General features: G+C 38.0%; 1 protein-coding gene across 1 annotated transcript in view; it reads right to left on the minus strand.

The window, feature by feature from the left end:
* Positions 1 to 12,694, minus strand: part of ARHGEF9 (Cdc42 guanine nucleotide exchange factor 9) — a 166,762-nt gene that overhangs the window by 68,175 nt on the left and 85,893 nt on the right. The window contains exon 4 of the mRNA XM_077775298.1: positions 292 to 471. Coding sequence (XP_077631424.1) covers positions 292 to 471 — 180 coding nt within the window. The remainder of the gene's footprint in view (positions 1 to 291; positions 472 to 12,694) is intronic.

The following is a 12,694-nucleotide window of genomic DNA, read 5'->3' on the forward strand; positions in this document are numbered from 1 at the left end:
CAGAGAAACTGAACCCAACAGGTACAGAAAAAAAAAAGATGAGGAATATCCTACTTGTAGCTGTCTTGAAGGAGAGAAAAAAAGTGAAATGAATGGTAAAGGAAGAGTCCTAGGCCAAATCACAGTACCCTTCCTAAATCCTCATACCCTGGTAATGGGGTTACATCAGGGTTACAAGAAACTATCCCCCACCATAAGACAAAGAAACTGAGCAGGACCAGAAAATTCAGACACTCCTTCCATTTCTTCCTAACATTTCTCAAATCCCTTCCACAGGGGGAAGATGCTTACGTGCTCCAGGAAGCAGGGTCCTATCTCACTGAGGTGGGGGTCATCATTGTTGTACTGTTTCTCCAGGTCTCTCACGAAGCCCATCTGAAACCTGTATATATCTTCAATGTTCCCAAAGATCACCTTCAGTTGCTCATCGTTGAACATGTCTCTTCTCTTCCGGCATTGCTTCAGGTAGCCCTGCACACAAAGGAAAAGCCCAGGATGAGGATTTTCCTGATTCCTTGAGGGCTTTACCATTTATTAAGCACTAAGAAGGTTCATTACTGTTCTATGAAATAGACAGGGAATAATCATTTCCATTTTTCTTATGAGGAGATAAATTGTGGTTGAGAGAAGGAAGTCACTTAGGAAAGTTGGGTCACAAGGAAAGTTCTTCAGAGTGCAGAATCCAGAGTATAGAGCTTTTCCCACCATTCTAACCCCAAAAGTCATAAGGCCCTTTCTCAGAACGTGATTAAGCACAAATACTTTTACTATTTTAGTGGTTATTGATTTAGCATTCACATCTCAAAAGTCTTATTTTTATAGGACCAATGCAAAATGTATTAATAAAATTGAGAACGATTTAGAAACAGAGGCCAAGTCAGGAAAATTTCCCAACAGGGAATAATAATTAACAAAACCAAACCATTCCTTAAAAAGAATGTCTTAGCCACCTAAGACAGCTGACCAGGAGAGATCATCTGGATGATCTTGGCCAATAAGTCCACAAATGCCCAGGCATGGTGTTTTTAACAGAGTACGTGTTCAGCACACATTCATGAATAAATAGATGAATTAATATAGTTAGTTATTGATGAAAGAATAGAATCAATGAAAAATATCTGATAAGAGAGCACTATAGCAACACAACCAGCCTCAGGGCACATTGTAAGTCAGAGTAAACTGAAAGAAAAAAAGGAAAAATAAGAAGCCACCATCTTCCATTCTGAACCAACTGGTGTAAAATTTTACTGGCGACTGTTTTCTTCAGAAATCACTGGCATTAAATGTTCTTGGTGAGACTAAATTATGGTCATTTGCGTTCATCTAAAAGCTAAAAGTGATTTTTAAAATTTTTTTGAATGTTTTATTTATTTCAGAGAGAGAGAGAGAGAAACAGCGTGAGCAGGGGAGGGTCAGAGAGAGAGGGAGACACAGAATCTGAAACAGACTCCAGGCTCTGAGCTAACTGTCAGCACAGAGGCCGGCGCAGGGCTCGAACTCATGAACCATGAGATCATGACCTGAGCCAAAGTTGGAGGCTTAACCGACTGAGCCACCCAGGCGCCCCTAAATGTGATTTTTGTAACACCTTAAGTGTTGAGCTCCTAATGAGGAATGTTGTAGTCACTAACAACTGTCTACACATCCACTTTGTCTCCCTTTAACACAGCTTCCAATAAAACCATTCATCTAGGCATATTCTAGGAAGATTCTCAACCCTGGCTTCAGTACCTTTTACAACCTCTAACAAAATCTCACTTCTGTAATCACTTCTCACCCTCCAATTTAGGCATTAAATGCTGTCATTCAACAATTTGCAAGTTAATAGTCTTTGTGTTGACATTTATTTAATTAATGGCTGTTGCTCTCTTTGACTGACATGCTCAAGTTGTCCTGCATTCATTCATATCCAAATCTGGACCAGGAAGAAGATGTCCTCTATTTCCAGAATACTCTTTTAGTTCTAATCCCTTTACTGAAGTAGCTCCCAAACTTCTGCCTCTCTAGAAATTATTCCTTAACTAAGAGATAGAGGAATAAACTCCCTGCCTAATATGTAAGTCCCAGCGTTTGTTTGCTTCTGTCTCTCTCCCTTCCCACCACCATCTCTCTTCCTCTCTCTCACCCTATCACCTTTGGAAGTGTCTTAGCTATAGTGGAGAAGGGAAAGCAGTTCCCTTCCAACATTCATCAAAGGGGCAGCAATTTCCTTCCAATTTTTCTCTTTAAGGTAGGCCTCAGAGCACACCTGGAAAAAATGGTAACAATGTCATATCAGCATGTCATTTCTGGATAAGTAGTAGGTATTGGTGAGCAACCACTTTGCGAGACATAAGAAACCAGACTGGACAGCTCATTCAACCCCTGAGGAGCCAGTTCAGAAAATACTTAATACTTTTGTTCATTGCTCCTATTTGAAAGTTCTCAGGGAAATAACAAATAAGCATCACATCCCCAAAGTGCAGCAGGGATCCTAGATATCAGCATCAGTGTGGAATATAACAGAAATGAAAAAGAAGGGGAATAAGTGGGTTCTGGGAAAGAAAGAACTGATAGAGATATCAGTACAGCTTGCTAATTCCCTAAATAAGCAATTTACCGCCATTATCAAGGACATAATTTTCTATTATATATGTTGTAGCAAGGGACTATTAGCTATTTAGGAAGAGAAACGTAACTGTTCATAGGATGGTGGGACCTTAGAGTGTTTTGTCAACTGTTTTTCTTAAAAGTGTATATATACCACATCTTCTTTATCTATTTATCAGTCTATGGACATTTGGGCTCTTTCTATAATTTGGATATTGTTGATAGTGCTGCTATAAACATTGGGTAGTATGTGCCCCTTTGAATCAGCATTTTTGTATCTTTGGATAAATACCTAGTAGTGCAATTGCTGGGTCATATTGGCAATCAAAAGGAATAAAATTTTGTCATTTTCAATGACCTGGATGGAACTAGAGTGTATTATGCTAAGTGAAATAAGTGAGAGAAAGACAAATATATTATTTCACACATATGTGGAATTTAAGAAACACAACAGATAAAGAGAAGGGAAGGGAGAAAAGATAAAAACAGAAAAAGAGGCAAAGTATAAGAGACCCTTAGAGAGAGTCAGTAAGAGACTCATACAGAGAAAAAACTGAGGGTTGCTGGAGGGGTGGTAGGTGGGAAGATGGACTAAATGGGTGATGGGTGTTAAGGAAGGCACTTGAGATGAGCACTGGATATTATATATAAATGGTGAATCACTCTGTTCTACTCCTGAAACCAATCTTGCACTGTATGTTAACTAACTTGAATTTAAATAAATAGATTTTTTAAAACTAAATGTTAGATATAAATATGTTTTGATGCATTTAGCTTGACGGAATGTCATATAGCTATTCTATGATGATTAGAAAGATTGACTAAAAAGGAGAGGGAAGATGGCGGCAGAGTAGGAGGACCATAGGATCCTCTCACCTCATGAACACAATTAGATAAGTATGAAATCATCCTAGAGACACCCAGAAATCAATCTGAAGACTGACAAAACAAACTCCACAACTAAAGGCAAAGAGAAGACACATCAAAGAAGGTAGGAAGTATGGAGACATGGCTTAGGGGAAAACCAGACTGACGGTGCTGTGGAAAGGAGGGAACTATGGTTGCAGAGAAAGGTGAGAGAGAGTAGAGCACACAGGAGAATGCACAAGGAGAATGTTTCCCCAAAGACGTTGGCTTGGAAAATGAGAGGGGCTTAATTTTGTGAGTTCTTGCAACCACTGGGACTTAAAGCCTGGAGTTTTAAAAGGTCAGCAGGTTTGACTAGGATAGAGCCTGGAGAGCACTGCCATGCTCCTGGAGAGATGGCAGGCAAACAAACAACCCAGGGCAGAAGGCATGAAAACACTGATTTGAAGAACGCCTGGGGCACACAGTGGGGAGATTATTCCCTTTTCTTGGAGTTTTCAGAGAGGCAGAATTCACTGAGACACCTTTCCAGGAAGAAAGGAGCTGGCTGGCACCATTTCACTCCTCTGCACCACATGCCAGAGGCAACACAGCACTGACACTGGCTGCTGAACTTGATTACACCAAGTCTCTGACCCATGTGCTCTGGTGAGACTGCCCTTCTTGGTGAAACTTGCCTCGGTCCCAGTGCAGCAGGCCCCTCTCCCAGAAGACGAGCACAAAACACTGCCCAGACCACATCCCTAAAGCCTGGAGTTTTATTTTGTGTTGTGGTTTTGGTATCTGTTTGTTTTTTTTTTTCAATTTTTATTTACATTCTAGTTAGTTAACATATAGTGTAATATTAATTTCAGGAGTAGAATTTAGTGAATCATCACATACATGTAACACCCTGTCCTCAACATAACTAATATCCTCCTTAATGCCATTACCCATTTATCCATTCCCCCACACATATCCCACCAACAAACCTCAGTTTGTTCTCCATTGTTAAGTGTCTCTTATGGTTTATTTCACTCTTTTATTTTCCCCTTCCTCTATGTTCATCTGTTTTGTTTCTTTAATTCCACATATGAATGTAATCATATGGCATTTGTCTTCCTCTAACTTATTTTCCTTATCAGAATATACTCCATTCATGCTGTTGCAAATGGCAAAATGTCATTGTATTTGATGGATGAGTAATAGTCCATTGTATATACATACCTCTTAATCTTTATCCATTCATCAGTTGATAGAAACTTGGGCTCTTTCCATACTTTGAATATTGTTGATTACGTTGCTATAAATATCAGGGTGCATATGCCCTTTCAAATAAGTATTTTTGTATCCATTAGGTAAATACCTAGCAGTGCAATTCCTAGGTCATAGGGTAATTTAATTTTAACTTTTTCAGGAATCTCCACACTATTTTCTTTTCTTTTTTTTTTTTAATAGTTTATTGTCAAATTAGTTTCCACATAACACTCAGTTCTCATCCCCACAAGTGTCCTCCTCCATGCCCATCCCCCCCTCCCCCCACATCCATCAGTNCCACACTATTTTCCAGAGTGGCTGCATCAGTTTGCATTCCCAATAACAGTGGAAGAGGGTTCTCTTTTTTCCACATCCTTGCCAATATCTGTTGTTTCCTGTGTTGTTAATTTTAGCCATTCTGACACGTGTGAGGTAGTATCTCATTGTGGTTTTGATATGTATTTCCCTAATGAAGAGTGATGTTAAGCATCTTTTCATGTGTCATCTGGATGTCTTCTTTGAAAAAAAAAGTCTATTCAAGATAAAAAGCTTGTGCACAGCAAAGGAAACAATCAACAAAACTAGAAGGCATTCCTTGGAATGGGAGAAGATATTTGCAAATAAAATATCTGATAAAGGGTTACTATCCACAATCTATAAAAAATTATCAAACTCAATACCCAAAAAATAAATAATCCAGATAAGAAATGTGCAGAAGACATGTAAAGGTTGGAGTTTTAAAGGTTAGCAAACTTGGCTGGGATATAGCCAGAAGGACACTGCCCTGCTCCTGCAGAGAAAGCAGGCAAAAACCCAAGGCAGACAGCATGGAAAATATCAGAAAAATTCCTGGGACACATAGCAAGATTATTGTCTCTGCTCTGAGGACCTCTCTCAGAGGCAACTTCTCTGCAGTCGGCTTTCTGGGAACAAAGGAGATGGCTGGCTAGATTTACCCCGTCTGACCCTCAGCATAAACACAAAGCCACTTGCCAGAAGCAGCCCCGTGCAGACACTGACTGCTTAACTTACTTACACCAAGTTTCATACTCCTGTGCTCTGGAAGGATGGCTTTTCTCAGTCAAATTTGCCTCAGTCCCAGTGCCCCTCTCCCATAATACCAGAACAAACCCCTACTCACACAATGTCTCTCAGCCAGAGAGTTCTGGAGGGCCTCAGTACTCATGGAAGTAGTATCCGGTCACAAGCAGACCAGAGCACACTTAGATAAAACTAGCCACATTCAGGCCAAGGACTAAACACTGTCCAAACAGGCAAGGAAAGCCTCTGTAGATGTCTGGCCCGAGACACAGCACAGTCAAAAGACAACAGCAGAGGGCATGACGCACACACCAGAGACATTCACTGAAGTACTAGGCCCCGGATACTACATGACTTGAAGCCATTACTTTAAGGAGCAGTAAACATAGCTAGCTCTTCTAACCCACAGAAGCAGGCAGAGATTTAGATAAAATACCAAGACAGAGAAATTTATCCCAAATGAGAGAGCAGGAGAAATCCATGGAAGAGGTCTAAATGAAACAGATAAATTAACACGATTGATGGAGAATTTAAAGCAACAACCATAAGGATACTAGCTGTGCTTAAGAAAAGAGTAGAAGCTCCAACAGTACATAAAAAGAATTATCCACCAAGATCAAGTGGGATTCATTCCTGGGTTACAGGGCTGGTTCAACATTCGCAAATCAGTCAATATGATACATCACATCAACAAAAGAAAAGATAAAAACCATATGATTATGTCGATACATGCAGAAAAAGCATTTGACAAAATACAGCATCCCTTCTTAAAAAGACCCTCGAGAAAGTTGGGATAGAAGGAACTTATTTAAACATCATAAAAGCCATCTATGAGAAGCCCTCAGCTAACATCATCCTCCATGGAAAAACTGAGAGGTTTCCCCCTGAGATCAGGAACATGACAGGGATGTCCACTCTCACCACTGTTGTTTCACATAGTGCTGGAAATCCTAGAATCAGCAATCACAAAAGGAAATAAAAGGCATCAGAACTGACAAAGAAGAAGTCAAACTTTCACTTTTCACAGACGACATGATACTCTACATAAAAAACCCAACAAACTCCACCAGAAGTGTACCAGAACTGATCCAAAAATTCAGCAAAGTTGCAGGGTACAAAATCAACCTACAGAAATTGGTTGCACTTTTATACACTAATAATGAAGCAACAGCAAAGAAATAAAAAACATTAGAAATTTTAAAAAAGAATATCATGTAAAACTATATGCCAACAAATTGGACAACCTGGAAGAAATGGATGAATTCCTAAAAACNAACTGAAACAAGAAGAAATAAAAAAATTGAACAGACTTATAACCAGGAAATAATTTGAATCAGTAATCAAAAAATTCCCAAGAAACAAAAGTTTAGGAACAGATAGCTTCCCAGTGGAATTCTACCAAACATTTAAAGAAGAATTAATACCTATTCTTCTCAAACTATTCTAGAAAAATAGAAAAGGAAGGAAAATTCCAAATTCATTCTCTGAGTCAACATTAGTCAGATATCAAAAGCAGATAAAAACTCCACTAAAAAGAGAACTATAGGTCAATATCTCTGATGAACATGGATGTAAAATTTTTCAACAAAATAATAACAAACCAAATCCAATAATACTTTAAAAACTTCATTCATCACATTCAATTGCGTTTTATTTCTGGGTTTCAAGGGTAGGTCAATATTCAGAAATCAATCAACATGATATGCTGCATTAATAAAATTAAGGATAAGAAACATTAACAGTTCAAAAGATTCAGAAAAAACATTTGACAAAGTACAGCATCCATTCATGGTTAAAATCCCTCAACTAGGTCAGAGTAGAGGGAATGTACTTCAACATAATAGAGGCCATATATGAAAAACCCACAGCTAATATAATCCTAATGTGGAAAAACAGAGCTTTTCAGGTGTAAGACATTGATGTCCACTCTCACCACTGTCATTTGACACAGTACTAGAAGTCCTAGCCACACCAATCAGACAACAAAAGGAATTTAAATGCATCCAAATCAGCAAGAAAGAAGTCAAACTTTCACTATCTGCAGATGACATCGTACTCTATACAGAAAATCCTAAAAACTCCACCAAAAAAATTGCTAGAACTGATACACAAATTCAGTAAAGTTGCAGGATATAAAAATGACATGAGAAATCTTTCGCATTTCTCTACGCCAATAATGAAACAGCAGAAAGAGAAATGAAGGAATAAATACCAATTACAATTGCACTAAAAACACTAAGATACCTAGGATTAAACCTAACCAAAAAGGTGAAAGACCTGTCTTCTGAAAACTATAAAACGCCAGTGAAACACATTGAAGATGACACAAAGATATGCAAAAACATTCCAAGTTCACAGATTGGAAGAACAAATATTGTTAAAATGGCTATACTACCCAAAGCAATTTACACATTTAATGCAATCCCTATCAATATACCAAAAACATTTTTCACAGAGATAGAACAAACAATCCTAAAATTTATATGGAACTACAAAAGACCACAAAGAGCCAAAGCAATTTTGAAAAAGAAAAGAAAAGCTGTAGACATCATACTTCCGGACTTTAAGCTGCATCCCAAAGCTGTAGTCATCAAGACAGTATGGTAAAAGAACAGACACATGGATGAATGGAACAGAATAGAAAATCCAGAAATGAACTCACAATTACATGGTCAGTTAATCTTCAACAAAGCAAGTAGCATTTTCCAATGGGAAAGACAGTCTCTTCAACAAATGATGGTTGGAAAACTGGACAGTATTGTGCAAAAGTATTATCCAAAAGAATGAAACTGGACCGCTTACTTACACCGTACACAAAAATAAATTAAAAATGGATTAAAGATCTAAATGTGAGAATTGAAACCATCAAAATCCTAGAGGAGAACACAGGCAGACCTCTTTGACATCAGCCATAGTAATTTCTCTCAGATATGTCTCCTGAAGCAAGGAAAAGAAAAATTTCAGCTGTTGGTACTTCCTCAAACTAAAACTCTGCATAGCAAAGGAAACAATCAACAGAACTAAAAGGAAACCTACAGAATAGCAGAAGATATTTGCAAATGACATATCTGATAAACGGTTAGTATCCAAAATATATAAAGAACTTATAATAATCAACATCCCAAAACCAAATAATCCAGTTAATAAATGGGCAGAGGATGGGGTGCCTGGGTGGCTCAGTGGGTTGAGCATCTGATTCTTGATTTTGGCTCAAGTCATGATCCCAGGGTAGCCCAAACCCTGAGTTGGGCTCCACGCTCAGCATGGGGTCTGCTTAAGTTTCTCTCTCTCTCTTCCTCTGCCTCTCTCCCACTCTCCCCCACACCTTGCACATGCCCTCTTTTTCTCTCTCTTAAAAAAAAATAGGCACAGGACAGGAATAGACAGTTTTCTAAGAAGATATATAGATGGCCAACAGAAACATGAAAGATGCTCAACATTACTATCAAGGAAATACAAATCAAAATTAGGGCAAGATATCACTGCATATCTCTAAGAATGGGTAAAGTCAACAACAAAAGAAACAGCAGGTATTGGCAAGAATGTAGAGAAAGAGGAACCATCTTGCAATTTGGTGGGAATACAAACTGGAGCATGCCACTCTAGAGAACAGTATGGAGCTGCCTTAAAAAATAAAAATAGAACTACCCTGCTATCCAGCAACTGAACTCATAGGTATTTACCCCAAAAATACAAAGACACAAATTTGAATGTATATATGTACCTCAATGTTTATAGCAGCATTATCTACAATAGCCAAACTATGGAAGCCTAAGCCCAAGTGTCCATTGACTGATGAATGTGTAAATATATGCTGCATACACGTGTGTAGGTCATGATCTCATGGTTTGTGGGTTTGAGCCCCACATTGGGCTTTGCATTCTCCCTCTCTCTCTGCCTCTCCCCCACTCAGCTTCTCTCTCAAAAATAAATAAATAAATAAATAAATGTGTTTTTTAAGGAATGAAACCTTGTCATTTGCAATGATGTGGATGGAGCTAGAGATTATTATGTTATGTGAAATAAGTCAGCCAGAGAAAGAAATAATGATACAATTTCACTCATATGTGGAATCTAAGAAACAAAACAAACGAGCCAAGGGGGAAAAAGAGAGGGAAACCATGAAATAGACTTTTAATTATAGAGAACTGATGATTACTAGAATGGTGGTGCCTGGGGGGATGGGTTAAATAGGTGATGCAAATTAAGGAATGCACTCACCAGGTAGTGTATGGAAGTGTTGAATAAATATATTATGTACCTAAAACTCATATTACACTGCATGCTAACTAACTGGAATTTAAATAAAAAAAAAAACTGTCTAGAAACATAAAGTAGTGTTTATGAAATAACATTAAAGAGCAGAAAAAATTGTATCTCACCATAATTATAGCTCTGTAAATACATACACATATATATATACACATACATACATACATATATAGATAGATAGACAGAGACAGAGAGACAGAGATTTTTCAAGCAATTATACAAAAGTGCAAACAGTTCTATTTGGTGAATTCTGGTTGTCTTTTTTCCTATTTTTAATCTTCCTCTAATGGTTTTGTCTTTTTTTATTGAAAATGGGAAAAAAGTCTTTGTGAGAACAATGTAAAGAATACAATCTCAAGAAGGCTGCCTTGAGAACAGTATTATCGAGGAAAGAGGGAGAAACCAATGTTTTCTCAAAATCTCCATTTCTGTTGTTTAAGGCACATGACTTGCTGAAGGGATTAAAAATAGAAACTGCCCTTATCAAGGAAAGAAGAAATAGGACATAAGAATATGGGAGTTGTAAGAGAACCTCAAAATGTCACCTTTAGCCTCTACCCAACACAACTACCTAGGGGAGAAACACCAGGAGACATCACTAGTCCCTGGAGTCTGGCTTTTATTTTTCTTCCCTTTCCTTTGTCTGACCTGGTGACTATATTAAATTTTCCATAGTATTGGTGAATAAAATGATTGGCTTAGGGGTCAGTCAATACTTGTTTCTCCTCATTCACTCATTTTTGAGGGCATGTAAGATTACGATGGGTTGGCGGTAGAATGTGACTGCAAAAATCTAATGCCATTTATGTTGGAGAGAAAAAAATAAACAAATTGAGAGGATAGAATGAGAGAGGTAATAGGAAGGTGTTACACCATGGCAGGAGAGCAGAATTCAATTGTGAGTCCTGTTTTCAGAAGAAAATGGAGAAAATAATACAGAGTCAAAGGGGAGTAGGGAGGGTAGACAAGGGCCTGAAAAACAACACAAGGCAGAAAAAGCAAAAGGAGTCTATGGCTCTTACTGTCAAGCATGCTTCAATGCGCTGCCAGATGCTACCCCATTGAATGGTAGGAGAGAAAAGGATGATATGGCAGTAGTGTGAACTGATTCAACAGAGGCCGTATCTGAGAGCCTCTGAGAAGGCAGACCATATAGTACTTAAGAATACTATGGGAGACTTTCAAATCAATCACCATTGGCATAAATTAGCCTTGGCATTGCCATGGTAACAGTCAAGAAAGGTTGCCTATCTATTTCACTCTGTTCTTAAACCCACAAGGGTTGATCTAAAGTCTAGATCTAGTGCATTGAGTTAAAATTAGTGCCTTGATATGGGATATAAATCATACCCATTATATCCAGGGAAGATTCCAAAGACTGCAGGGAAATAAAATGGACCAAAGAGCCTGTGGATCACCTATGGATGGGAAATCCCCGAGGGAAACACTTGCACAAGTCTGGCCCTCAGTGTCTCCATCCTGAAAATGCATATATCAGAAAAATTTCCAGGGCCCCTTTCAGCTGTGACTTACTAGAGATTCTATATATTGTTTTGTGTGGAAACCTGAGGCCTGACAGGGGAGTTGATAAACATCTTAACAATAATTATGATCATGGTTGTCTTCCTGTTCATAGCAGCAACCCAGAGTTTAACAGTACCTGGAGTATAGTTGCTGTTCAATAAATATATGTTGAATAACTGTAAAATGACTAGCTCTTTTCATTCTAATGATGTTAAAAGCTAAATTAGAAGAAGAATGTTTATATTGGTGTTTTTTTCTCTACCCCCACTTTTTGGGCCAGGGAATCCTTTCTTCAAATGAAAGAAAACAATTAAAAAATAAGATCACAGGAAGAGGACAGTACAACATGGAAAACTGACAAGGGATTAATATCTTGAATATACAAGGAGCAACTGTAAATCAGAAAAAATAAATGAATAAACAAATTAATTAATAAATAAGAAAATATAGGAGAATGGATAAGGATAGGAACAGGGCTGGGAGTATCCAGGTGATACAAAATGAACAGGTAAGATGTAGGGAAGCCAGTAACCCCTGAGGTGATCACTTCAAGCTGCTGAGCTGCCTTATCCCTATACCTTAGTATGCTATATAAAAATTACCATTTTACAATGTACTATAATTTGCTGTGTGTACCTGGAGATGTAAAGACAACTGGAAAGCATCAGGATAGGCGATTCACAGAAAGGAAAAGTGAAATGGGCAATAAGTTTGGAAACCCCAGGCTTAAGCATATCAAATGGAAATAACATGATAAACTCAACTAGACCTAAGGAAGAATTTCTTAATGGTGAAGGATATGAGACACTAACGCAAATGACCGAGGAAAGCTAGTCCAGCTTCTCTGGAGGTATTTGAGAACAGAATTTGTTTCACAGAAATGAGATGGCTGAGATAATCTTCCTCTAGAGAGGCATACAAAACAACTTTATAAGGCATCCTTAGCTTTACTTACCCTGTTGTCTCAGTTTCCCTTATACTGTGAGGGTATATATACTGAGAGGTAATACCACCAATCATTGTTCAAAGTGACCTAGAACTGAACCAAGGCTATTTTATCCCACTTTATGGATTTAGAAAGAAAAACGTCATCTTCTACAAAGAACTCATTTAAAATGATCATTTATCTGACTGCCATCACTGAATGACTTTGATTTAAAAAATA

The sequence above is a fragment of the Crocuta crocuta genome, unplaced genomic scaffold (genome assembly GCF_008692635.1).
Source record: "Crocuta crocuta isolate KB4526 unplaced genomic scaffold, BGI_CrCroc_1.0 scaffold563, whole genome shotgun sequence".
Classification (NCBI taxonomy): domain Eukaryota; kingdom Metazoa; phylum Chordata; class Mammalia; order Carnivora; family Hyaenidae; genus Crocuta; species Crocuta crocuta.